Consider the following 26,671-nt stretch of genomic DNA (forward strand, 5'->3'; position numbering starts at 1 on the left):
TATTTTGTCCTGGGTTATTTATGAATTTATTTATTTATTTTACAATTTCATTCAAAAGGCTGGAAGAAGAGAAAACAATGAAGAAATAACAGTGAGAAGAAACAGAACTCAAAACATTTTAACTTTACATTGAGAGGTAAACATTTTTAAATTGGCTTTTTATTTTCCTACCCCTTAAAACCAACAATGAAGCTTAAGGTTTCAGCTACAATGGGAGAAGGATAGAGATATGGTAGCCGGAGGTTGCATGCAGCCCCTCCGTAATTAGATAATATATTGAAAGCATTAGGTACACCTGTGTGACTCAGTACCTTTGAATAGACCCGGCCAACCCCACAGTATATGTATCACCAAAAACAGAAACATGAATGTATCTGCAGTCCCCAGCGTTTTGTCTAGACTGCCTCCTGTTTACCGTTTTGTTTGCTCTTCCTTGTTTTCATCTTACCTGGCTGTCAGATCCATTGGGACCTCTGGGACAAAATGTGTCATCCCCCTCTCACACTCCCAGACAAAAATGTCCTGCTTTTCAGTGCCTTCTCCCATCATGCTCAGATATAGAAAGTGGGACCAGCCCCTGGTCCAACATCCCCAGGTGAGGTAGATACTATTTTTACAACGTTGGCTCCTGAAAAACCAGTGCATAATTGGCCTAGAGCTGCAGATCTGAACTTTAAAGTGTATTGAACAACTACAGAATTTTGCAAATAATACTTCTGATGCCCTGATTGATGAGGCACCCCAAAGAAAGACTTACTTAATCTTGCTGAACCTGTTTTTCTCATCCAAAAATACTGAATAATAATACAAGCTCTCAGGGTTGTTGTGCTCATTACGTGAAACAATATACATGAAATGTGCTTTACAGCAAGTGTAACTAAGGACCTTTCTAACTAAGGACCACAAAAGCATACACACACCATTTAAAAAGTCATTTTCACGTGGTAAGCCAGTATATAAAATATACATATATAAATATTTACAATTGAAACAAAGGTTTCACAAAAAGAATACTTACTACTCTAGAGTCACTTGGTATTTTCTATTCTATTGTTTTTTTTAAATGCTAGTTCAATTCACTACATTGTTTGCAGGGCTCCTAACAGGTAACTTATAGTTGTTTCAAAAAAAAACACTGTTGGAAACCATACAGTTGTCAATTATTACGATTATTATGATTCCCTGGTTTAGTCTAATGGCCTGGAGACTTCAATGCTAGGGCAACAAAGGAAGAGGTCAAGGTTATTAGGTCTAACCCCGAACAGCCTGTTGCCTGGGGAACAGATCGCCCCCCCCCCATTAAGATTGGTCTACCCAGGCTAGGAGTGGCCCATGCCCCTGTCACTCACATCAGATAAGCCCGCCCCCAAGTTCAGAGGGCTAGGAAGACCCACCTCCTCTTTCAGGTTAAGCGAGAAAGGCCGCAATTGGAGGCTCGAGTGGTGACGTGACTTTCCGCTTTGGCTGCCTTCCGCTTGGGCTGCTCTCAGGAGGGGCTCGGGGAACATTTGGCAGGCCTCCCCGGTCCCTCGGCCCGTGCAAGTGCGATGAGGTCGGTTAGCTACGTGCAACGCGTGGCCTTGGAATTTAGCGGGAGCCTCTTCCCGCACGCGATCTGCCTCGGAGACGTCGATAATGATTCGGTCAGTGCATGCGCACTGCGAGAGACGCGGCCTAGCTCTGCGCCAGGGTAGGGCGGGGCCGGGGAAATGGAGAAGCCGCCCTAGGCGTGCGGGGGGAGCGGAGCGCGTGCGCGGTGGGGCTGCGCGGTGACCTAAGGAGAACTTGGCAGATAGCTTACGTGCCTGGAAGTCAGGTCCGAATCGCACTGCTTCCCTGCCCTGGTGTTCATTTAGGGACATAGATAACTGATCCTTTGCCTAAGGCAGTAACTGGTTCACAGTAGGAGCCTGGTAAACCGGTGGCCCGATATCCCGGCTCACTGCTTCTCTCCTTATGCAGGGGCATCACCTCAAATCACTTTGCCTTTCGAAGCCTCCATAGAAGCTTAAAACGCGCCTTTGCTGCTCTTACACGTGGCTCCTTGCGCCGGAACACACTGCTGTACTTTTCTGCCTCTCCACCTCACCACCCCATTCCTAATGCCGAGTTTCTGTAATGCCTGGTTTCTGTAATGCCTGCTGCATAGTACACCAAGCGTATGGCAACTTGAAAGCGCTACACCTTGGTTGGATTACAAAAACAATTGACATCTACCATCTCCGCAGCTGTTCTTTTTCTCGTTGTTGAAATGCATTAATACAGATAAAGCAGGTAGAACTATGCCTGGCCCACAGTTAACACCAAGTGTTAGTGTTGTTAGTATTTGATTCTGTTTCTGCAAATGTTTATTCAAGTGCCCATTGTGTGCGCCAAGGACTCTGCTATATTCTGGGAATTCCAAAATGAACAAGACAGCCCCAGCCCTCAGCTAGCTCACAGTCAGGTAGGGTGATAGTCACCAGAACAACGAAATGTAAGGAGGTGCATTGATGAAAATATGTAGAATTTTGAGGTGGAGCATCAGAGGGGATGGGGGCTGTTGCTGGTGTGAGACACTCTTAACAGACTCTTTTCATTCATTATTCCCTATTTTTAATGCAAAGCACCTTATTGCCATCCTCTCCTACCCTCTGCCCCACCTTCCTATTCTGCCGTCTTCTCATTCTCACGTCCCTAACTGTTCTGTGCTCTCTTCCCTGGGGGAAAAAAGGGCTAGAACATACCCCTGCCCCCAGCCTCCTTTGTGCTGTGATAGAGAAGATATTTTATGAAGCCTCTTTTGGTTCTACTCCCTGTAGGGAGGAAGGAGTTATTCTCATAAATTTGTATTGTTTTTTGGACTTTCACATTTCGTAATATGCCAAGCAATACAATTTTATGAGAAAATCAAGAGAGGCATTTTCAAATAGTAAATTAACAGAGTGACTTTAGGCGTACATGATTTTCCGTGTTATCTGATGGTCTTCTTTGTTTAAAAGGGAAAAATACCTGTCTTTTTTCATAGCTTCATGGCATCAGCTTTTTTGGAAATTGTACTTTTCTAAGTAGATTGCACCAATACACTCAGTTCTACAATATTAGATATATTGTACTACTTTTTTTTTTTTAACCCTGAGTTGTAAGCTCCATAAGGCTGGGGATTTATCTGCTTTTTCACTGCTATATTCCCAACACTTAGAATTGTGCCTGGCACATAGTAGGTACTCAGATGTTTGTTGAATAAATGAGGATTGTTATGGAAAGCAAATGTGATTATTTGTCCCAAAGCAATTTGAAGGGCTTTGCATGTTATTGATAAATATAATTGAAAGAAGGGCAAGTAGTTGAGATCGTTGCCTAGTGGTACATGTATGTATGCACGTGGTACATTCAGCCTGCATGAGTGTGGATAGAAACGCTGTTATTAGTTCAGCATTTGGGGCAGGAAAAAGACTTATTTCATCCTCATAAATCATTAGCCTAAAGTTCTTTGAAACTAATTTGTTTCCTGGTAAGTTGTGGGGGAAGGGAAGCCAGGAATAGGATGCACACCCTGTAGGACTGCCCATGGAAGCCTGGCTACACCAGGGGAAAATCTCTAGAAGGCTATAGCAGATCAGAGATCTCTCCTCCTGCCTCCTTTAGTATTATATGGCGACTGTACCCTCTAGCTGGGGTTTCTTAGCGTCCGTGAGTGACCTCCAGAGGCCAGAGCCAGGATCAGCCACAGGGAAGCAGAACTGCTGGGAAGCATTATAGCTGCCAGGAAGCAGATGGGCTAGTTTGGAAATGTCCTCTTCCGGGAGACCAGCCATTGCCTCACTGTCATTGCTTGGTCTTGCTTATCATTGCCTGGCTGGGCCACATCTACTTGGTCACTGCTCTTACCATACCCATGTCTGTGCCCTTGTTAAAACTGTAAGGTCCCCCTCAGTAGGGAGTCTGTGGCATTTATCTTTGTACCCCTAACTCACTATCTACCTTTACCTGGAAACTCAAGGGCTGACTGAGCATTCCCTTTCATTCTGATTTTTCTCTGTTTCTTAAAATCTTTTTTGTTAATTGTCTAGTAATTAAACATTTATCAGGGCGCCTGGGTGGCTCAGTCAGTTGAGTGTCCAACTCTTGATTTCGGCTCAGGTCATGATCCCAGGGTCATGGGGTCAAGCCCTGTGCTGGGCTCCTCACGGAGCATGGAGCCTGCTCGGGATTCTCTCGCCCTCTGTCTCTCTGTCTCTGTCTCTCTGTGCCCCTCTCCCCCACTCTCACTCTCTCTCTTTCAGATTAAATTAAATTTGGGGCACCTGGGTGGCTCAGTCAGATAAGTGTCTGATTTTAGCCCAGGTCATGAACTCATGCTTCATGAGTTCGAGCCCCATATTGGGCTCTCTGTGCTCAGCACAGAGCGCACTTCAGGTCCTCCGTCCTACTCTCTCTGCCCCTCCCCTACATATGCTCTCTCTCAAAAATGAAAAAACAATTTTTTAAAAATCAAATTTAATTTAAAAGAAAAGCAAACATTTACTGAGGTGCTGGTATGGACTATGGCATTTGCTGAATGGATGTATAAAAAAAGAATAGATTGTGTGAAAGATACCAGGGTCCCTAGCCATGGAGGCCTTTTAACTAGAGGCTGAAAACCACCTGGTATTAGTGCTTGCTGTATGCCAGTCACTGGTTTGTTTGTTTGTTTGTTTGTTTTTTATTGTTTCTTCACTTTTGAGAGAGAGTGGGAGTGGGGCAGGGGCAGAGAGAGAGGGAGACACCGAATCTGAAACAGGCTCCAGGCTCTAAGCTGTCAGCACAGCGCCCATGAACTGTGAGATCATGACCTGAACCAAAGTCGGACACTTAACTGACTGAGCCACCCAGGTGCCCCTGACAGTCACTGTTTTAAAGGCCTTCCTCTGTTATCTCAGTTCTTAGAACAACTTTATTCAGTAAATACCCTTATGATCTTTGTTTTATAGATGACAAAATTTAAGCATAGAGAGCTGGGTTCAAATCCAGGCAGCTGCACTGAGCCTCTGTGCTGTGCAGCCTGCCCCCAGTGTGTCTGCCAAAGTCCTCTGGAGCGGCCGAAATGGAAACATCAGGTGGAGAGAGTTTAATGTCAATAAACTTGTTTTATGCTTCTGTGATCTAATATTCCCACCAGATATAATATAATATAATATAATATAATATAATATAATATTCCCATAACTATTAAAAAAATAAATCGAAGATTCAAATCAAGTAAATCATTGATAAATCCCAATTCATTTTTAACTTTATTTGTGATCTGTTACGTCTTTGTTGCCTTTAGAATTAAATCTCTTGAGAATCTGATATTCACTCTATTTTGAGAATAGGAAGGGGGTGTTGGCTGCCCACCCCTCCACCCCTTCCCTCCCCACCACCCTCCCACTCCTCAACAGGGGAAATCAGAAAGCTACTTGTGGAAACAGGGTTTGGTGCTACCTTGTTATCACTGTTTACCCCTAGAAAGGCAGGCAGCCTTTGCGGAATGACTGGGAAATGGAGTACCCAAATACAAATAGGAAGAGACTCCCTTCAGGGAACCCCCCTCCTGAGAGCTGGGCCACCACTTGGGGGCGCCAGAAGCCCAGAGTACAGAGGAGGCTGACCCCAGCAACCCCTTCGTGCTGTCCCCTCCAGCACCTCCATCCCCGGTATATATTCACTCATACACACCAAGTTCAAAAGGCCCCCTTTTCTTTGCAGCTGACTTGTGTTGGGGTTGGAGATGTTTGTAGAGGAAGGAGGGCCCCCAGAGCTGACCTTGTCTTTTTATTTGGCCCTTGATTAAGTACGTGGTCTGAAGTTCAATTTTCCAAAAGTTCAATGTTCTAGGTTGTTTTCAAAACATGTCCCATTGGCAATGGACAGATTGGAAGAGCTGAAATCAGGCAAGCGGGTCATGGAGCTATTCACTTGTCAGACTTTTCTGGGAAGAGTCATAGATTCCGTGTTGCCCCATTCTGCTATCCTCCTCTGACACACACACACATACACACACACACACACACACACACACACACACACCCCTGACAGGGAAAAAAAGAAACTCTGGGAGGGGTGCCCAGGTGGCTCGCTCAGTTAATTTCAGCTCTTGATTTCAGCTCAGGCCATGATCTCATGGTTCGTGAGTTCAAGCCCACATCAGGCTTATCAGGCTCCACGCTGATAATGTGGAGCCTGATTGGGATTTTTCTCTCCCCCTCTCTCTACCCCTCTCCCGCTCAAGCTCACGCTTGCTGTCTCAAAATAAATAAACTTTAAAAAATTTTTTAAATATGAAATTTATTGTCAAATTGGTTTAAATACAACACCCAATGCATATCCCTAAAATTAAAAAAAAAAAAAGAAAGAAACTGGAAAACTGTGGCTTTGTTGGTTGCAAAAGATTTTTACTAAAGTTGGCGAAGATACAAATTAAGGTCTTATGATGTCCCCAGGATGGGCCTAGAGAAAAGCTTCAGGTGGTTCCATAGGATCCCATCCTAACACTGTCTTCTCTCTCCGTTTGAAGTTAAATGAATTGGTGGTGGGGGACACCAGCGGGAAGCTGTTTGTGTATAAGAATGATGACAGTCGGCCGTGGCTCACCTGTTCCTGCCAGGGCATGGTCAGTATTCAACTTCCTGGGGCGTAAGGGGCAGAAGGATCCTTTCTGTGCAGGGACTATCAAGGCTGAGCCATACAGAAACCGACCAGTGTGTCCCAGTTCACCAGCTACTCAGCCAGCCACTGTTTCAGGGTTCATTCCATTCAGGGAGGGAAGCCGCTGGACAGTGCGCCTCCAGCTGGTGGGTTGTTTTTTATCTTCTGTTTCCGCGTGGCTCTCAGTACTTTAAAAACTGCCAAGGTCATCTGATCTCATAAAGTATAGTACAAAATGGGGGTAATACTTTGCATAAGTCTAGAAATATGATAGACTGGTTGTATTAGGTGTATCTTTTGCTTTGTCTTGTTCAGCCCAGACAGACTTAACTACTTGAGGTCTCCCTACTGCTCTAGGTAAACCAGACTTAGAGCACAAGAACGCGATTAACATGAACTATCTGTGTAGGTCATGTGGTACAACTTTTCAGCAAATGATGGTAGTTAGCAAACCCTCTCCTTGCTTCACTGAGATTAGAGAGTACTGGTCTCCTTCAGCATGTCTCCCCTTTTCTTTGCAGCTGACTTGTGTTGGGGTTGGAGATGTTTGTAATAAAGGAAAGGTAAGAACTCTAAGGGACGTTGGGATTTCGGTAGAACTCCAAGGCTTTGCCTAGATTGCTCCCCCTCTCCTGGTGGAAATCAGTTGAGAGTTAAAGGCTTTAGCCCTCACTTCTGTCCTTTAACGACCAGGCTTGTGCCCAAACTTCCCTCCCCAGCCATCCCTCCTATGCCTCTGCCTCTCCCAGAACCTGGTGGTGGCGGTGAGTGCTGAGGGATGGTTTCACCTGTGTGACCTGACGCCTACCAAGGCCCTGGATGCTTCTGGGCACCACGAGACCCTAATGGGAGAGGAGCAGCATCCAGTCTTCAAGCAGCACATCCCTGCCAACACCAAGGTCATGCTGATCAGCGACATCGGTGGGCATGGCTCTCTCCGCAGGCAGCCAGGGGAATAGGAGTCAATGGGTAGTAGAGCAGATGTCACGGGATTCAGGGAGGTAGTTAGTATTCATGGGTGCAATTATTATGCATTTTATGTTGAGTTACTAAGCTCCCATTATAAACTAGGTATCATTCTAAGCACTGTGATTGCAGCAGTGAATAAAATGGACAAAAATCACTGCCTTCTTGGACCTTTCCTAGGAAGGACAGAAAATAAACAGTGTAAAATATTTTAAGAAGATTAAATAGTATATTAGAATGTAGTAAGTGCCGTGGAGAAAATAAACCACAGAAAGAGGCTAGGGAGTGTCAGGGTAGAGAAGTAGAGCTACCAATTCTAAATGGAGTTATCTGGAAAGTCCTTTCTGGGAAGGTGACATTTGATCAGACACTGAAAGTGGCAAGGGAGTGAGTCGTACAGATATAGGGCTGATGTTTCGGCCAGAAGCTGTCACGAAGGTGATGGTATGTGGCATGAATCAGGACACTCGAGTTGTGTATCTGAGAGAAGAAGCACAGCACAAAGTGTGAGGGGACTAGCACAGCTCTTGGGGTCTGAAGTTGTACCGGGTTTCGGCGCAAACGCTGATGATGTTAGCAGGAGGCGGAGAGGACATGTGTGTAGGATTCAAGCTAATGAACACACATGTGGCTCCAAACTCGTCCTACTTTGTGGACCCACAGATGGAGATGGGTGTTGTGAGCTGGTGGTCGGTTACACGGACCGTGTGGTACGGGCTTTCCGCTGGGAAGATCTGGGTGAAGGCACTGAACATCCAACAGGGCAGCTGGTGTCACTCAAGAAGTGGACACTGGAGGGTCAGGTGAGAGGCTGAGCGGGGGGTGCTCAGGGAGCCCAGAGAGCAGGGAGGAAGCCCTCCTGCAGGGGCCCTCTTGGGAGAACAGTCGTGGGTCAGGGTTTAGAGTGGGAGGAAGGGAAAATCTCCTTGTTGAGAGAAATCCAAAGAAGAGAGTTTCAAGTCAGGGTCTTAGGGGAAAATTACTAATAAGAGGCAAAGAGCACCAGGCTAAGAGTTAAGAGTGTGCTGGAGGGTGTGATGTGCTCTGTGTCAGAGCGTGGACCCTGGTTGAGACATGCACAGTGGAGAGCAGATGGGCTATGTGGAGACGATGGCACGAGGCAGGAACCCTACAAACTCAAATTCTTCCTCCTGCTGTTGCCCCCCAAGCCTGGGATGCTGTTCCCAGGGCCCCTGCCCCACTTCTCTCCCATGCTCTCGGCAGGGTCCCATTTCTGTCCCCAGCCCCCTTTAAGGCCTTGTTCCCTGGTGCAGGTGGACAGTCTTTCAGTGACTCCAGGGCCCTTGGGTGTTCCTGAACTGATGGTGTCTCAGCCGGGCTGTGCTTACGCCATTCTCCTGTGTACCTGGAACAAGGACGCCAGGCCCCCTCCCACCTCTGAGGGGGCCCCGGAGGGCAGCAGGTAAGGGCGCAGACCTGTGGATGGTGTGGGTGTGTGGAATCTAGATGGGCTCCTGGATGCACTGGCAGTGGACAGGACTGCAGTGGGCAGAGCTGCTTCGGCTGGGTCCTGGCACAGCACCTTTGCCCCATTAAGGAAAATGATTTCAGGACCCAGGAAATCCTGGGCTTTAACCTCGTAGCACCTGGAAAAGATTCCAAGATTCTAACTTGGCAGCTCTGTCCCTCTCTTTTCTACTCGCCACATGGGCCAGACAGGGTCAGCAATAGATTTCCAGGCTGATTCACATCCTAGAAGCTCGTACAGAGATCGGGGCCACAAACGTCCTGCAGAACTAGGCTCATTTGGTCCCCACTTAGTATCCCTCCCACCCCACCCCACCCCCACACAGGGAGGCCCCGGCTGCCCGAGATGTCATGTTGCACCAGACTTCCGGCCGCATCCACAACAAGAATGTCTCCACCCACCTCATTGGCAACATCAAACGAGGTGAAGGTGGGGTGGGGACACAGGAGGGAGCTGAGGGGCAAGCATCAGTCCTGGGAGAGGGAAGATGCTGGGCCTTCCCTTCCTCCCTACCTTGGGCCACCTCTCACCCCACCCTGTGTGCTCTGACCTTGCCCTACCCTTCACATTTTCTTATTCTTGTCCTTCTGTCCCTCCTGCAGGCCACAACTCTGAGATGGGTGGCTCCGGCCTCTTTGCCCTCTGCACCCTGGATGGTGAGTTCCTGCTGGGGCAGGAGGCTGTGTGCCTGTGGGGTGCGCTCAGGGGTCCTTGTCCTGCCCACCCCGGCCTGCCTGTCACCCTGCAGGGACGCTGAAGCTCATGGAGGAAGCGGACAAGCTGCTGTGGTCGGTGCAGGTGGATCACCAGCTTTTTGCCCTAGAGAAACTGGATGTCACGGTGAGAGGGACATTCTTACCTTCTTCACGTGGAGAGATGTGATACAAATGAGTCCATTCTCACTTCACAGTTCGCTCCCGATGTTTATCTAAGTCTCTTCAGACAGACTCTTAACTGCGTCTCAAGTGAGTCTTTTTCCTAACTTCTCAGGGCTTAGTACCATCTCTGCACTGCCGCGGAATCTCTCAGCGGCACCTTTTCCAGGAGTAATGGCTCCAAAGAGAAATAATTTATTAGGGTCCAGAAGTGAGTTTTTGGCCTCAACTCCAGATGTATGTTCTGTAATTTTTTTTCTCGTCTATCTATGAGCCTTTCTTTACCAAGGCTGCAGCCGCAGAATCTGCGACACGGGGGCATACTTTGCCATTGTGCATGTGTGACGGTAGGAGAAAAGGCACGAGGCTTTGAAGTCAGTAGAACAGGCCTGGGTTTGAGTCCTGATTCTGTGCTGCCTCCCTTCTATGCTGTGTGACCACGAGTGAGCGACTTCATGTCTATAAGCTGAAGTTTCCTCCACATAAAATTGGGAATAATGGTGTCTCCTTCATCAGTTGTTTGGTGACTGGCGCACGGAGGAAGTTCAGTAAGAAACTTAGGGCTGCTTTCCTTCCCGGCTGTTGGCCACCCAGAACTAGGTCCACAAGTCCTTTATGTGCTATCCAGACCCATCGTTCGGGCTCTTCTATTTACCAGCTCCCCGCCACCCCTGCATCCTTGTCTCTGGCCTTTTTCAGGGCAATGGGCATGAGGAGGTGGTTGCCTGTGCCTGGGATGGACAGACGTATATCATTGATCACAACCGCACCGTCGTCCGCTTCCAAGTGGACGAGAATATCCGAGCCTTCTGTGCAGGTGGGACCCCACCCCATGGACCCTCTCTAACCACACTTGTTTGCCTCTCATTTCTACTCTCTCTGTGTCCCCTAACGTGTGTCTTCATAAACAAATGAGCTCTTTGGCACTTTTGTTAGAGAGTGATGGTGGGTACTGAATTACCGTCTGCACAGTTTTAAATAAGGAATGAGAGACAGTGACAGGTTCATCTCTCAATATGTTAAAGAATGGGATGAGTTCTTATCATCTGCCCGTCTGGGATGTGTGAAGGCATGGGAAAGTTCTCTCCCATCTGAGCATGTCAGAACTCTGTGAGGAGCATTCTCCCAGACAATTTGCATTTGTTCCAAATCAGGGACTTGGAAAGCAGTCCTGGCTTTTTCAGGTGACATGGGGAGATCTTTGGTTGCTGAAATGGTAAGAATTGTACAGCGCTCTGGTGTACATACTCCAGTGACCCAGAAGGTTAAAATGCCTTTGAAGAAGGGACTGCCACCAAAGAGAAGCCTTAGTTTCTTTTCTTTTTCTTTCTTTTCTTTCTTCTCTTTTTCTTTTTTCTTTTCTTTTCTTTCTTTCTTTCTTTCTTCTTTCTTTCTTTCTTTTTTTCTTTCTTTCTTTCTTTCTTTGAGAGAGAGAGAGAGAGAGAGAGAGAGAGAGAATCCCAAGCAGGCTCTATGCTATCAGAGAGAGCTCACAAACTGTGAGATCATGACCTGAGCTGAAATTAAGAGTTGGGTCACTTAACCAACTGAGCAACCTAGGTGCCCAGCTTTAGTTTCTGATCGTGTTTTGCTAATCTACCCCTTGGACTACCAAGACTGTCCTTCATTCCTCCAAGCCTATCACTAAGATGGGAAAATCAGCAAAGCACTTTTGTGGGGCCATTCTGCCTGGTGAGTTTTTTTTCTTTTTTTTTTAAATTTATTAAGCCATCATACCATAACTCAACACCTATTTTTTTTTAATGTGTATTTATTTTTGAGAGAGAGACACAGTGCAAGCAGGGAAGAGGCAGAGAGAGAGGGAGACAGAATCTGAAGCAAGCTCCAGGCTCTGAGCTGTCAGCACAGAGCCCGACACGGGGCTGAGACTCACAAGCTGTGAGATTATGACCTGAGCCGAAGTCAGACGCTTAACCGACTGAGCCACCCAGGTTCCCCCATGGTGTTTTTTCATATCTGAAATGGGGAGGTATTTTACCTATTTTACTGAGTTCCCAACACAAATGGATTAGAAAGAGGGCCTTTAGGGGCATCTGGGTGGCTCAGTCGGTTAAGCATCTGACTTTGGCTCAAGTCATGATCTCACAGTTTGGGAGTTTGAGTCCCGCAACAGGTTTGGAGCCTGTAGCCTGCTTCAGATTCTGTGTCTCCCTCTCTCTCGCTCCTCCCCCACTCATGCTTTGTCTCTCAAAAATAAATAAACATTTTTTCTTTTTAATTAAAAAAAAAGAGGGCCTTTAGCTTTCTGCTTGACGTCTGTGGGAGGGTCAAACTGCTGACTCCAAGGCCTCTTGTTCTCTGCCCTTCCCCACTGGGACTGGAACTCTCTGACCTTTGTCTCACCCCCACACCCTGCAGGCCTGTATGCCTGCAAGGAGGGCCGCAACAGCCCCTGCCTCGTGTACGTCACGTTCAACCAGAAGATCTACGTGTACTGGGAGGTGCAGCTTGAGCGGATGGAGTCGACCAATCTGCTGAAGCTGCTGGAGGCTGAGCCAGAGTTCCAGAGCCTGCTGCAGGAGCTGGGTGTGGGTGAGTCCCAGGAGTGCTTCGGGCCTGAGAAGCCCCATGCCAGGTGCCCAGGAGATCCACAGCCTCTGAACCGCCCCTTTCTTGCCCTCAGATCCTGATGACCTCCCAGCTGTCTGCGCCCTGCTTCACCAAACCCTCTACCATCCAGACCAGCCCCCACAGTGTGCTCCTGCAAGCCTTCACGATCCCACCTAGCTGGACTTGCCCTCTTAGTTGAAGAAGGAGCCTCCTGAAGCAACCCACCCCCCAAGGTATCCATAGTGCTGGAAGGATTGGGAGTAGACATCACAGAGGAGCGTGGAAAGATGGCAGCAACCTTAGGGAAGCTGTGAACTATAGCCTTCATGGTCTCCTTGGTGAAAGAAGAGGAGAGTTGGCCCTCGGCCCTATTTCCTTATGTACCTCACCCATCACATCAGCAGAATCATAGAACCCCAGCCTCATTCCACATCATCTGGGACTGCCCCCTTCCTAGACCCCGCCCCCCCCCCCCCCCCCCCACTTCCAAATCTCATTGTGTGGAAAACAGACTTGTTCATGAGGAGGGAGCACAGATCCTTTGCATGGCTCTGATGCCTGTAAGGAAACCAGACTTCGGAGCCAGTAGGGCAATGAGATAAGGGCTCCCGCATCCCAAGCTCCGTCTTCCATGGCACAGCTCCAAGTCACTGGCATTAGGGATTATTACAGGAATGGCACACTGTTTTGCTTTTGAAGCGGGGGTCTTTAATTATCTTACAGTCTGGTCTTAATTGTTCCCAGCAACGCTGAGATGATTGTTTTCTTTTTACCAAAGAAACTGGGCTAGCACTTTCTCATTTTGCCTTGTTGCTTGTGCAACTTTGTGGGCCTTGCCCCCACATCCCCCCAAAACACCTTTAGAATCCGATGTGGGTTTATGATCCAGACCACAATCAGAATTCTATCTTGGACCATTTATATTCCTTCTGCTCTCGATTCTGTGCACCGTAAGTTAGTGTTTTTCACGTTACAGGCTGCGATTCTTTGGTGGGTTGTGGTCAGCATTGTTTGAATAAACGAAATGGGGTAGAATAAAATAGAAGGAAAAATATCAGAGTGTCATACTCACAGCATAGGGAAGTATTGTTCTGTTATAACTGTACATGTGCATGTGCATGTGCATGTGCGTGTGTATGCTAACTGCTCTGTAAAATGTATTTCCTGCTGTGAGTTGTGTTCAGAGGAGTCAGAAAGCCATTGCTCTCAATTATATTAACCCAGCCAGACGGGTCAACCTGGGGAAAGGTCCACATTCACATCACCTTTCTGTAAGGGAATAAGGGCAGAGTTACCAATTTGGACTCTGATCGACATGGAGGGAAACCAGAGAAGGACATGAGCATAGAGAAACAGGTGTTTATTCAAGTGGAGAAGCAGCTGGGCTGAAGGCCTGCCACTGGGTCTGGGGTCTGCGGTTATAGAAGCAGCAGGAGGCAGGAAGGAACAAGCAGAGCCAGGAAAGCAGAGGTTATGGGGCAAGGCAGTGAGGGACCAGGGTACCCACATTACACGCGTGGTAGTGAGCCCCCTCTTCTCTTGAGGTCAGGGACTCAGCTGGGAAAGGCAAGACCAGATGTCACAGGGCAGCTGGTTCTCCTCTAGTCTACCCCAGGCTCACAATCTTGTTTCCACCCCAAGGTCCTAGTTCCCTAGCTGAGGTTAGTTACACCACTGTCTTCTTCTCCCCTTCGTCCGTGACTTGAGAGACTCAAACCTGCCAGAAAGACGCTCAGGGTGTCTGGCTCCTTAAGGTTTGGGTTCCTCTCTTTACAGTGAAGATGAAAAGCCTCCTTGTTTTTGTGCTTTGGCTCAGAGCCTGGCAAGGGATCAAAATAAGATTCCAAAATAAGACTAGCTCAAGCTCAGGAGGCCAGAGATGAGGGGAAGGAAGAACGTCTAATGAGGTGAGTAGTTCTAGAAATAAGAAAGACTACTGGTTAGGTTCCAAGTCTGAGTACGGCCAGGCCCTGCCATCCTGTCCACCTTGTAGGGGCAGTTCCCAACAGGGCTCCTCACCATCCCCCTGAAGTGTAAAAAAGCAAGTGGAGGAGGAGAGACACCTGGAGAAATGCTAGAGGTACACCCAAGGTTTTGCACAGGGAAATCAAATAATAACTGACTTCCGACATTTGCAACCCCAGGAAAGGTAACTGAGAAAGCTTCTGAAGCTCCTCTGCCAACTCGCCTTTCTACTGTACCGGAGTATTCTGTTTCCTGTTTCTTCCCCCACTCAGCTGTGAGCAGATGTGCGCAGAATCAGAAAGGCAGGCGGCAGCAGGGACAGGACCCCTGGTGGGTGAGATGTGGCAGTCTAGCTGCAAGAGGTACTAAGCCCCAGGAGGGGAAGGGAGAGGCATGGGAGTGAAGGCCACCGAGGGGTGTGTGGGGTGGATCTGGAGGCAGGTAAAGGACAGTACGGGCTGCAGCCTTTGACTTGGACCAGTTCCTACCACGCCACGCTTACATCCTTTTCCACAGTCCTGATTTGGAGGGGAACGGGGAGGCCAGTCCCCTGAGATCATGGGCCCTCTTTCTGGAAGTCTTCTGGAGGATTGGGCAGTTGCTGAGAAGCAGAGAAGAATGTGGCTGACTGAGGCCAATGGGACGGCAGGGTCAGGGTGGTGACAGAAGGGACAGACGTGGTAGTCCCAGGTACCTGGCTCTAGTAATGCCCCATTCCCCAACATGGCTCTTCCCCGAGGCAAGGTCCTTCCCCCGGGGACTGACTGGTTCATCAGTCACTGGCCAGGCTCTTGGTACAGAGGCAGGAAGGGCAGCTCTGGGAAGGGGGCCCTCAGCCGCAGCACTCCATGCTCGAGGTCGATGCAGCACTGTTGGGGGGTGGGGGGAAATGTGTGCTTCTCTCAGCAGGTAGCCTCTCCCTCAGCCCTCCCCCCCCCAAACTTTCCACAGCCCCCAGCCCCCTGCTCCTTGCTCATCCCCCTGTTTCCATTCACCTGGAACTCTGGGGTTGTGGGCAGTGGGACCTGGTTCTTATGTTTCACTTGTGGGCAAATAAGGAACCTCTAAGGAAGCAAGGTGAAATCCCACAACTCTGAGCCATTCTCATCAGAAGCTGGCCCACGCTTCCTCGCCTGTGCCTTTTACCTCTTTATCCCAGCCCTTTGGATCAGGCCCCAAATGTGGGTCAAGCGCCCGCATCCTTCTTACCTTGAGAGAAAGCAGAGTCTGCAGTCCAAGACAGAATTCAGGACTCTCAACATCTGCAGGAATCGTTTGAAAACAGAAGAGGCTGGAGGGCACCCAAGGGTCACAGTGCCCTGTGAGCACTCACTCCTTGTCTTCCCTCCCCACCCCCAGCTCTGAGGATCTGGGCCCAGAGATTGGGGGCACCTCATATGGTGCCAGGAGAGGAAGGCGGAAGAGGAAGAAGAGGCTGTGAATGAACGGAGGACTCACCCACAACCTGGGCTGAGCAGGCCACCGTCTCCTGGCCCAGCTGTAGCTCCAGCTGCTCCACCTGCGTGGGGGGCCCAGGTGCCACGTCCCCACCTGGGGCTTTGAGGACCTTCTTCCCTAACCTGTGGTTGGGAAGCAAGGGTTATGGCCACCACAGCCCCCAACCCCAATGCCTTTGTCAGCTGACGCCCCTCCCCCTACACGTGGGTTCTCATCCAATCCCTTGCCCCCACGTGGGGTCTGAATCCTTGTCTTCTCTACCAGAGCCCCCATCCAATCTTTTTTTTTCCAATTATAGCTCTATTGGTATATAGTTCATATACCGCAAAAGCTACCCTTTTATAAATGCAGAGGTTTTTAGTATATTCATAGAGTTATGCAACTACCACTACTATCTAATATCAGAATATTTTCATCACCCCCCCTAAAGAAACCCCATCCCCCTTCCATCCTTTTAGGCCGCACTCTTACCCCAGGCGGCTGAGGCACCCAGCCGAGATCTGGTTGTGTTGGGTGCCTGTGTCCACGGCCACCCGAAGCTCCTGGTCTCGGCACTGAGAGAGAGGGTCGCGGGGAGTCAGTGACAATGGATTGGGCTTGGATCCTTCACCTTTCCCAGCCCTTTGATGACTCCCTCTCAAAAACGAGTGAAGGGAATGAACCAAGCCTTTCAGAGTGATCTTTATGGCACTCATGCAATTGAGGCAAAACTGGCTCTTAGATGGAGGAATCAAAAAAGGAAATAGAGCTGTCTATGGGGAGATCATACACTTGGGAACCACTTGACCAGAAATGGAGATCTGTTTGTGTAGAGGAATTCTTGGGAAGCTGGGGGCTTAGGTTAGAGAGGTCTAGGTGAGGGATACAGGAGGGGTGAGAAGACCAGGCTGTCTCGCCGGGAAGTTCAGATGAGGGTAAGCGACAGGTTTACCACGGAAACAGACGGGTTCACTTTCTTCTGGATATATACAGACATTTGTGGGTACACTTGGACATCCCAAATGCATGTCATTTTCTCAATCCAGACTTCTGCTGAGCACCTGCTATGTGCCAGAGATGTTGTTGGAAGGTACATCAATGAATGCTATGCTCGGGTGTAGGGGAGGTGACATGTAACTAATGCATGGTAGAAAGTTTTAAGGTCTATGAAAGGGTTGTCAATAAAGTGTCCTGGATATTGAGAGGGAGGGGAGGCTCTTTCTCCCCTGGGGAAATCAGAAAAGGTTTCAAAGAAGAGGTAACAGTTGAGGCTTTAAAAGGTTCTAGAATGTGGCCACAGACTGGAGAGCAGGAAGAGGAAATGCCACACAAAAGTGGTGGCAGAGGAGTGGTGGGTGTTCAGTACCGCTGGGGTGGTCAAATGGCTCTAGAGAGGACAAGGCTGTCATCGGGAAACACTGGCAAGTATTTACACATGCGCATTTGGAGATTACATTTGATAAAAGGGTTGGCATGGACACGTGGAATTGCACGGAGGGAAGATGGGTTGAGGTAGAAAGTAGAGAATGTACAGGATCCCATTTTTAGGTCCAACCTCGGGGGAGAGGTGCTTTTTCTCCCTCCCTCCTTCCCTCACCACCCAGGGGAGGAAGGAGAGTGGCGGAAGTGAGCCGTTCACAGGATCATTCATGAAAGCCAGTGCCCTGGGAGGCCTCTCACCTTGCAGTTCACCAGAAGAGCAGGAATCTGTGTCTTGCTGGTCTTCCTCCTGCTCTCCTGGCTGTGAATCGGGGCCTGCGCGGGGGGAGACTCCCCCTGAAACTGACTCTGGTTTCCCTCCACCAGGCGTCTTTGGATCACACTGTGCGGCTGCTGGCTCCGTCACAAAACAAAGAAGACAGACAGGTCTAAACCCAAGTATCCAGGCCACTCAGCTCTCCCACCTTAGACCTCCCACGATGTTCAACCCAACCCCACCCCAGTCCCGCGTCTCACGGGAGTAAGAAAGGGGCAGGATCTTACCCAAGTCCCAGCCGTCACATCATTATAGCAGAGTGAACCCTCGTATCAAATCATACTGTTTTGCTGAGACCCCAATAGATTGCTCAGCAATGAAGAAATGAGAAAAGAACAGTCCATTCTAGGTTAGACCAACCTATTGACTGCCAAGACCTCTCAGGAGCTAGTATTATGCTTGGGGAACTTTTTGTCTCAGGTCTACAACACATTTTTAACATTTTTCCCCCTTTGTTTCCCCTTCTGACCTCATCCTTCAATGGGCTGCAGATCCCAGAGTTGATGTTGTGATGGAAGTCAGAGAAAAAAAGTCACATCTTCAAAACTAGGATGCTTGAACCATCCCTCGCCTGAAACCACCTTCACTCCATCTGGTCAATTTACTAAGTTCTGCCAGCTTTGTCTCCTGTATTTATACCCTGCTTTGTACTACTGCCTTTATTCAAGCCTCACCTCAGCTGTCCCGGATCACTGGACCACCTCCCTAAGTTCCTAAGAACTGGCCTCCAGTACTGCTGTCTCTCAGACACAACTGCTTGAAGCCAGTGATTATCTGGCATCACCCTTGCTACTCGGGTGCTTGAGTGGCTCAGTCGGTTAAGGGTCCAACTCTGGATTTCGGCTCAGGTCGTGATCTCACAGTTCGTGAGTTCGAGCCCCATGTCAGGCTCTGCACTGATGATGTGGAGCCTGCTTGGGATTCTTTCTCTCCTCCTCTCTCTACCCCTCCCCAGCTCAAGCTCACGCTCTCTCAGAATAAATGAATAAACTTAAGAAAAATAAAACCCTTTCTGCTCAAAGTGTGGTCCTCAGATATGTAGCTTTAACATCACTTGCCATCACTTGGAAGCTTGTTAGAAATGCAGAATCATGACCTACTGAATCAGAAGCTTCATTCTAACAAGATGTCCTGATGATTCGTGTGCATGGTAAAGTCTGAGAAGCAGAAAAGGAAAACAAAACACCATATTACTCCTGTTTAAACTCCCATCAAAGCATGCCTGCTTCCTGTTGCATGATAAAGCCCAAACTTTCAGGGGTGACCTGAAACTTTCAGCCCAGATGACCTGGTCACGGCCTCGTCCTCAGCCTTGTCCTCTGCTCCGCCTATCTGCCCCCATTGACCCTACGTGTACCGCTTGTACCAGGCTGCTTGCTCCTGGCCTCCACACATTTGCTCCTGTTCAACCCCCTTCCTGAGACGACTCTCATTCTTCTGTGGGCCAGACTGGATGACTGGTTCAACGTACTTTGTTCCGGAGCTACTCTTTATTTGGGAGAGAGGTTTTTATCTAAGTCTGGAATTCCATGTGTGTCCTGTAATTAACACAGGGTTTACATCCTCCAGGAAGCCCTCTCTGACCTCTTTGTACTCTTCATTCCACACGCCAGTCTGGGGCCAGCATCCCTTCTCTTAGCTCCCTTTGTCATGCTTCTCACAGTTGTTATTTGTGGCTTTTACTCTCCCATTATCCTGGAGAGCCTGTGACATCAGATCTTTATACCCCAAGGCTTAGCTTAACATATAGTAGGCACTCAATAAATGCTTGTTGAAGAATGACTCTATCTGTCCAGGCGCCACACATCCTTCTCCACCTGCCCTTTCTTCTTGGGAACGTGGGATTGTTTTTCTACCCTTGGTTTAATGAGCCCCTTGAGACTTGCTGCTCCCGCCAGCAAGGCTGCCAGCAGGAGACCCAGGTCTGGGAAAAGGGCAGTGAACTCCAGGGCAGGCCGGAAAGAGCGGCTCTGCAGTTCCCAGCTCTCCTCCCACCTTTCCCACGATGGACACAGCCTTCAGGCCCCCACTGCTGTGAGGTTTGCTCCAGAGTCATCCTAAGGAGGGAGACGGTGGGGTCCCCCCAACCTGTTGTGTCTTCACTGCCAAAGCCACACAAGGTAACTGCTTGAGATCAATTTGGGACGTCCTGAGGCAGTGGGGTGAGGTGAAAAGCTCAGGACTTATCAAAAGGCTGGACCTGCCACGCTGGGATGGTAATGTTAACAGAGCCTCTAATCCAGGGCCAGATGGATGTAGGGTGGTCTCCAAACCATAGAGGCTCAGAGGTCCTAGCCACCGGGAGCCAAAGCACCAGCTTCCCTGCTGTCCCGTTTCTCCCTGTTTCTCAGCTGTGCTCTCTGTGTGTGTGCAAGAGCAGCCCCGAAGTTCCCTGAACTGAGATCTCGGTCTGGTCACTTTTCCTGTTTGGGAGCTGCTGGGATGAGGCTGGGAATCTGCTGGCCTCTGGGTTGGGTTCCTGGAGAAGGAACATTTCGTCTGAGAGGAATCTGGTAGGGCTGGGTCAGGAAAGGGAATGAGGGGCTGCGTTGGCTGAGAAGGGACTTCGTGCCCTTCAGTTTGGAAGAGTGTCCTCCTCTCAGACCTTCTGATGAGGAAATGGGTGAGGGAACAGAGTGCTTCCAAGCAAAAGCCCTCCTTTCTTCTAGAAGAGCCACAGGCCACAGAGGGTTCCATTTTCTCTGGGCCCTACAGAGCTTACTTTCTCCCTCAAGCTAAATGGAGTCGTAGCTGGAGGAACAATCATACTCAGACCTTAGATAATGCTTTCTATTTTCCAGGCTCTTTTCTAAGCTCCTTATAGGCATTAGTTTGTGCAACTCCCACAGCAACGCCATGAGGGAGATACTACTAATTTCGTCCTCATTTAGCAGATGAAGAAACAGGTTCAGAGACATCAAGCAATTTGCCTAAGGTAGTAAGTGGCAGGGCCAGGATCTGAACCCAAGCAGCGTGGCTCCAAAGCCCATGCTCTTCACCACTGTCTCGGTGGGGGCGGGGGAGGGATGAGTGTACGCAGCTGCCCCTGACCCATTCACCTCCTTGTTACACCCCCACCCCATTCCCTCTGGAGGCCACGGCTGCTGCAGGGAGATGGAAAGAAAGAAGCCTGGAAGGGCCATTGCCCCTACGAGGAAGTAAGGGGGCACTCAGGGGGCTGGTGGCCCAGGCAAGAGCCATATGAAACCCTGAGGCTCTGGAAAGGACAGAGGCCCTTAGTGCTTCCATTCTGGAGGGAAAAGGCAAATGGATGGTCAGAGCTGGTAGGAAGGAATCCGTTGTTTAGGGACAGGAGAGAAACCATAACCCTAAACTGGTCAGGCCTCCAGGCCCTCCCAGCAGTAAATGACTGCTCCAGAAGGTTCCTGTGTCCTTGTAAGCCTCTTCTCCTAGAGAGCACAGTTCCTCATCACCCCCAAGATAAGTCTTGGGCTGTGTGAGAGAAGCTGACTGAGCAAGGAGACTAGGCCCCCCCAGAGCCACCAAGCCACGGGAGCACCCCCAGTGAAGAGTCTGAGGATGGTCGGGGTGGAGCCCCTCCACCTGGGACTACCTCTGCCCCACTCTCAGCAAGGGAGGGGGGATCTGAAGGTTAGGGTCTGCAGTTTCCGGCCCTCCGCCCCCTCCCCAGGATATAGGAAGAGAGAGGGGAAGGGTGGGGAGAGGGCTGCCTCACCAAGTCCTTGGAGGTGCCGAGCCTCTTGAGGCTGTCCAGGGGGAGCAGGTCGGCAGAGTCCTTGTGCAGGAACTGGGTGGCCTGTCTGAGCCGGCGCTGCTGGCTCAGGGGGGCTCGGTCGCGAAGCGCTGCCTCCTGTCCCCTCCTGCTGGAGTCTCCCTCCACTCTTCTGGCCTCCTGCCGGGTGGCCCCTGCGGGGCTCCCGGAGCTTGATGAGCAGGGCGGGGGCTGCTGAACCGTCCTCGTCTCCATCCCCTCTGCCCCGCCACCCGTGGCCCCGCCGCTTCCCGCCTCCCTCAGTTCCGGGTCGCAGCTCTCCTGACAGGAGGGTCTCCCCGGGGGACAGAGTAAATCAATAAATAACGTGCTGGAGCAGCCGCGTCAGACACCAATTTCCCCGAGATTGCAGTAGAGGGAGTGAGGCTCCGGCTGGAAAAACCCAGCACTCCAGGAGGAGGGGCGGGGGTGGGGGGTGGTGGTGGTAGGCTCTGCAGCGCGTCCAACTCTGGGGTCCTGGTGGGAGCGGTCGGTGGAAGGGGTGTGTGTGTGTGTGCGCGCGCGCGCGCGCGCGCGGGCGCCTGCAAGCACGAGGGGTGTGACGGTGTTGTAAACTGTCAGGGTGTCCGTGCCAGCTTGTTTGAAAGGCAGTGCGTGGGTGTTGGGACGGAGTCAGCCTGCGTGTGGGATGCGGGCACGTGCGGCCCTGTGCGTGTGCCCTCCCGTCTCCTCTTGCGCTGCCCCGCTCTTTTCTCCCCTGGGGCCCTCTGCAGTTCGGGCTTGGGGCGCAGGCCAACAGCCAGGTTCAGAACAGAGACGGGCGGCCTCAAAATGGTCTTCCCCCCTCTCCTTCTTGTCAACAGGAGAGGCTTCACCCTTCTGGGTCTCGACCTTTCGGATGTGGCGGATGTCAGAGTCTTATTTATTCTGGGTTCTGGATTCCAGGGGGACAGCAAGAGCAGCTCTGAATCTCCCCACAAGCAGCGCCCCAGCATCTCCCTCTTCTTCTTCTTCTTCTTCTTTTTTAAAGTTTATTTATTTATTTATTTTGGGAGACAGAGACAGAGCACACAAGCGGGGGAGGGGCAGAGAGAAAGGGAGAGAGAGAATTCCGAACGGGCTCTGCACTGCCATGTGGGGCCCGAACCCACCAACCGTGAGATCAAGGCCCTAGCTGAAGTCAAGAGCCGGTTGCTTAAGTGACTAAGCCACCCAGGCGCCCCTCCCTTTTCTTTATTTAAGGCTTCTGGAGTCCTGGCTCTTTAAAAAGTATTACAATTCAAACATACAGAAAGTTGTAAAGAATAACCTTTACCTTTTGCTGGCCACCCCAGTTAAAAAAAATAACCAAACTATTGTAAATATAGTCGAAACGACCCCTTGCACCACCCCTTCTCCCCAGATAACATCCTTTTCTTAATTTGGCATTTTAGCATTCCCACGTTTGTTCACTCTTTATGCATGTACGTATATGTGTATCCGAAGCAACATATCATTTATTTTGCCTGACACATTATATATGACCTTCTGCAGCTTGTTCTTTTTTGCCCATTACTTTATTCGTGAGATTCATCCCTGAGCTATGCATTCTCTTTAACAGCTGTATGTTTTTCCTTTATATGAATACATCACACTTAGGAAATTTAGATTATTTTTCTACAAACAATGGTGTTTTGAACATTTTTACACTTGTGTCCCGGGCACACATATGAGCATTTCTCTAGAGTACATACCTAGGTGTGGAATGGCCAGGGCATCAGCTCACAGCTTTCCCCCTTTGGCATAATGCCACCTTGCCCTCCAGAGGATTTATACCAGGGTACGCCCCAGGCAGCAGTGTCCGGGGGTTCCACGCCCTCCCCTTCCTCACCAGCACTTGGAATCAAACTTTTTTATAGCCCTGGCTCACCTGTCGTCAGATATTTCTCTCCAGCCTTTTATCTTCACCATCATCAAAAGGCATTGGTCAAGCACCTGTTTACTTGTGTTGGACACTTACAGGCTGGGAGCCCCGACTGAGCCCTGCTCCTTAGAGGCACAGTCTGATCCAGACATCCACAAGGCACACACACGTTCAGACAGACAAGATGTCCTCTGGCCTCCTGCAGACCCAGCCTTTTTCAGGTATTTTCACAGCCATGACAATTATATGAGGAAGAATTGCGTTTTGATCCCTGTTTACAGATGGGAAAGTAGTTAAGGTGTACAGGTTAAATTGTGTCCCCCATAAATCTGTACGTTAAAGTCCCAACTCCCAGCACCTCAGAATGTGACCTTATTTGGAGACAGGGTCTTTAAAGACATAATCAAGCTAAGATAAGGTCACTAGGGTGGACCCTAATCCAATATGACCGTATCCTTGCTAAAAGGGGAAATTTGGACACAGAGGTACACACAGGAAGAACACCACATAAACATGAAGGCCGAGTGTGAGTGATGCATGTATAAGCTAAGGGACACCAAAGGTTGCCAGCACCACCAGAAGCTGGGAGAAGGGCCTAGGCCAAATTCTTCCTCAGCACCCTCAGAAAGAACCAACCTTGCCAGTACCTTGATCTTGGACTTCTAGTCCCCAGAACTGTGAGACAATAATCTTCTATTGTTAAAGCCATCCAATTTGTTATACTTTGTTATGGCACCCCTGGGAAGCTAATACTGAGACTTAGAAATCTCACCTAACATTCAGTTACTGTTTGGAAGAGCCAGGAATCAGCCCCTTATGTTCTGTCTCCCAAGTGCTGCTCAGTGTCCACTATGCCATAAAGAGAAGACTGACAGAGATGAAAATCATGGCATGAAAACTAAGCTATAGTATGATTCCATTGATTGAGTTCTGGACCACCCACAACTGGCTTCATTTAAACACAGTTTCAGTGGACTATTCCAGCCCCTTCCCATGCCTTGGCATCCTTTACCACCACACGTTTGCCTGGGATAGAGATCGAGGAGGGGCCACTGACATGTTGCACTGGTTCCTGTGATTGTTTCGATAGGATCAACTGTACGCATTGATAGATGAGTGAGTGGCCTACATACTATGATGCTGGGCAGGCCAACACTAAAAGGTATCTCCTTCAACTTTATTCTTGGCAATTCATTCTTTAGGTTTGAAAAATCCTTCAACATCTTCAAGAGTCCTTCATTAATCCATTTCTTGGAAAAGTAATGCTATCAATGAACAAGAATGAGATGATTCCAGAGCACTTAGCAAAGTTGCGTTGGGCCAGGCTGACGACATGGATGGGATGTCTCCAAACTCATCGGTGCACTTAGGTCTGCAGACAAAACCCGAGGGAGGAGTAAACATACCTGTGGTATAGAATGGAGCCTTTGGAGTTTACAGTTTGGATGCAGTGAGGTTGGGGATGGCATCACCTCTTTTCCAGTTCTGACAAGGCTTTTGTTGCCTGGCGCTCAGAACCACTAGTGCTCAGGAAATGCCATTCTTTGGAATATAGCTGTGCAAAAAGAGTCAAATTGGTCCGTGTGTTCTGTGACCCAAACTAATACTGTCTCATTCATTATCTAGCACACCATCTTGGAGTAGGGCTAAGGGGTAAAAAAACTCTCTTTTGCCTTTTTTGTATTCTTTGTTTTCTTTCTTTGTAAATTTGCTTTTCCTCAAATTGTAGGGAGAATGAGAATGTTTTGGCAACGGAAAGCCGAGTTTTTTTAAGGAGCTAAAGAACTCCCTTTGATAAGATGATGAACCCAATGCAATCCACAGATCCAGTGAAATTCGTATCAAAACACCAGTAGTATTTTTCACAGAACTAGAACAAGCAATCCTAAAATTTGTATGGAACCACAAAAGACACTGAATAGCCAAAGCAAGCCTGAAAAAGAAAACCAAAGCTGGAGGCATCACAATTCCAGATTTCAAGTTATACTGCAAAGCTGTAGTAAACAAAACAGTATGGTACTGGCACAAAAATAGACACATAAATAAATGGAACAGAATAGAGAGAGCCCAGAAATAAACCCATGGTCAGTGAATCTACAACAAAGGAAACAACACACAATGGGGAAAAGACAGTCTCTTCAACAAATGGTGCTAGGAAAACTGGACAGCCACACGCAAAACAATGAAACTGGACCACTTTTTCACACCATCCACAAAAATAAACTCAAAATGGATTAATGACATAAATGTAAGACTTGAAACCATTAAAATTTTAAAAGAAGACAAGGCAGTAAACTCATGGACATTGACCTTAACAACACTTTTATGGATCTGACTCCAAAGGTAATGGCAACAAAAGCAAAAATAAACAATTAGGAATACACCAAAATAAAAAGCTTCTACATAGCAAAGGAAACCATCAATAAAACAAAAAGGCAACCTACTGAATAGACATTTTTCCAGAGACATACAGATGGCCAACAGACACATGAAAAGGTGCTTAACATCACTTATCATCAGGGAAATGCAAATAAGAACTATAATGAGATATCACCTCACACCTGTCAGAATGGCTAAAATCAACAATACGAGAACAACAGATGTTGTGAGGATGTGGAGAAAGGGGAACCCTCTTGCACTGTTTGTGGGAATGCAAACTGGTGCAGCCAGTCTGAAAACAGTATGGCGTCTCCTCAAAAAACTAAAAATAGACCTATCATATGATCCAGTAATTCTACTTTTAGGTATTTACCCAAAGAAAATAAAAACACTAACTCAAGGGGCATCAGTTAAGCGTCTGACTCTTGATTTCAGCTCAGGTCATGATACCATTCATGAGTTTGAGCCCTGCATCGGGCTCTGTGCTGATAGTGTGGAGCCTGCTTGGGATCTGTCTCTCCCTGTCTCTCTCTGCCTCTCCACCACTTGCATGTTCACTCTCTCCCTCTCTCTCAAAGTAAATAAATAAACTTAAAAAAAACACTAACTCAAAAAGATATATGCACTCTATGTTTATTGCAGTGTTATTTATAATAGCCACGATATGGAAGCAACCTAAATGTCCATCAATAGATGTATGGATAAAGATGTGGTATAAAATCTCACTACTGGGTATTTATGCACAGAAAATGAAAACACTAATTTGAAAAAATATATATACCCTTATACATATTACAACACTAATTACAATAGCCAAGATATGGAAGCAATCCAAGTGTCTACCCATAGATGAATAAAGATGTAGTACACACACACACACACACACACACACACACAGACACACACTGGAATACTACTCAACCATAAAAAGGATGAGATCTTGCCATTTTCAGCCACATGGATGGACCAAGAGGGTAGTGTGCTAAAT

The 26,671-nt window shown here is 48.6% G+C and overlaps 2 protein-coding genes across 13 annotated transcripts; one reads left to right on the plus strand and one right to left on the minus strand.

Moving 5' to 3' along the window:
- Window positions 1–1,442: 1,442 nt before the first annotated feature.
- On the plus strand, window positions 1,443–19,486 carry ITFG2 (integrin alpha FG-GAP repeat containing 2). 10 transcript variants are annotated; one of them, XR_007456561.1, is made up of 14 exons: window positions 1,443–1,643; window positions 4,953–5,078; window positions 6,518–6,613; window positions 7,170–7,211; window positions 7,368–7,569; window positions 8,278–8,417; window positions 8,889–9,037; window positions 9,429–9,532; window positions 9,706–9,759; window positions 9,852–9,943; window positions 10,678–10,795; window positions 12,358–12,531; window positions 12,623–12,782; window positions 18,199–19,486. XR_007456561.1 is itself a non-coding variant. In XM_049624884.1 (13 exons), the coding sequence occupies exons 1-13, from the start codon at window positions 1,548–1,550 to the stop codon at window positions 12,724–12,726; spliced, it is 1,497 nt and encodes a 498-aa protein (XP_049480841.1). In that variant the 5' UTR covers window positions 1,443–1,547; the 3' UTR covers window positions 12,727–17,782. The 10 variants fall into 10 exon arrangements, 9 of the variants coding, with proteins under 9 accessions (XP_049480841.1, XP_049480842.1, XP_049480843.1 ...); XM_049624884.1 differs by lacking the exon at window positions 18,199–19,486 and having other exon boundaries at window positions 12,623–17,782; XM_049624885.1 differs by lacking the exon at window positions 18,199–19,486 and having other exon boundaries at window positions 9,429–9,526; window positions 12,623–17,782.
- On the minus strand, window positions 13,895–22,143 carry NRIP2 (nuclear receptor interacting protein 2). 3 transcript variants are annotated; one of them, XM_049624896.1, is made up of 8 exons: window positions 21,405–22,143; window positions 17,632–17,784; window positions 16,444–16,526; window positions 15,973–16,094; window positions 15,724–15,741; window positions 15,209–15,383; window positions 15,017–15,115; window positions 13,895–14,841 (listed from the first exon to the last, which is right to left on the minus strand). In XM_049624896.1, the coding sequence occupies exons 1-8, from the start codon at window positions 21,654–21,656 to the stop codon at window positions 14,742–14,744; spliced, it is 1,002 nt and encodes a 333-aa protein (XP_049480853.1). In that variant the 5' UTR covers window positions 21,657–22,143; the 3' UTR covers window positions 13,895–14,741. The 3 variants fall into 3 exon arrangements, with proteins under 3 accessions (XP_049480853.1, XP_049480854.1, XP_049480855.1); XM_049624897.1 differs by lacking the exon at window positions 13,895–14,841 and having other exon boundaries at window positions 15,013–15,115; XM_049624898.1 differs by lacking the exons at window positions 13,895–14,841; window positions 15,017–15,115 and having other exon boundaries at window positions 15,291–15,383; window positions 15,724–15,776.
- Between the last annotated feature and the right edge of the window lie 4,528 nt (window positions 22,144–26,671).

Source organism: Panthera uncia, chromosome B4, assembly GCF_023721935.1.
Source record: "Panthera uncia isolate 11264 chromosome B4, Puncia_PCG_1.0, whole genome shotgun sequence".
Taxonomy (NCBI): domain Eukaryota; kingdom Metazoa; phylum Chordata; class Mammalia; order Carnivora; family Felidae; genus Panthera; species Panthera uncia.

What these genes read in the sequence shown, in the direction of transcription:
- NRIP2 (XM_049624896.1), bottom strand. Translation starts at nt 21,656, where the DNA reads ATGGAGACGAGGACGGTTCAGCAGCCCCCGCCCTGCTCATCAAGCTCC. An exon ending in TCGGCACCTCCAAGGACTTG is followed by an intron (nt 17,785 to 21,404) that starts GTGAGGCAGCCC and finishes TGACGGAGCCAG; the next exon opens with CAGCCGCACAGTGTGATCCA. An exon ending in TGGGGCATTACTAGAGCCAG is followed by an intron (nt 15,116 to 15,208) that starts GTACCTGGGACT and finishes TCTGCTTCTCAG; the next exon opens with CAACTGCCCAATCCTCCAGA.
- ITFG2 (XM_049624884.1), top strand. Translation starts at nt 1,548, where the DNA reads ATGAGGTCGGTTAGCTACGTGCAACGCGTGGCCTTGGAATTTAGCGGG. An exon ending in ATGTTTGTAATAAAGGAAAG is followed by an intron (nt 7,212 to 7,367) that starts GTAAGAACTCTA and finishes TTCCCTCCCCAG; the next exon opens with CCATCCCTCCTATGCCTCTG. An exon ending in TATCCGAGCCTTCTGTGCAG is followed by an intron (nt 10,796 to 12,357) that starts GTGGGACCCCAC and finishes CACACCCTGCAG; the next exon opens with GCCTGTATGCCTGCAAGGAG.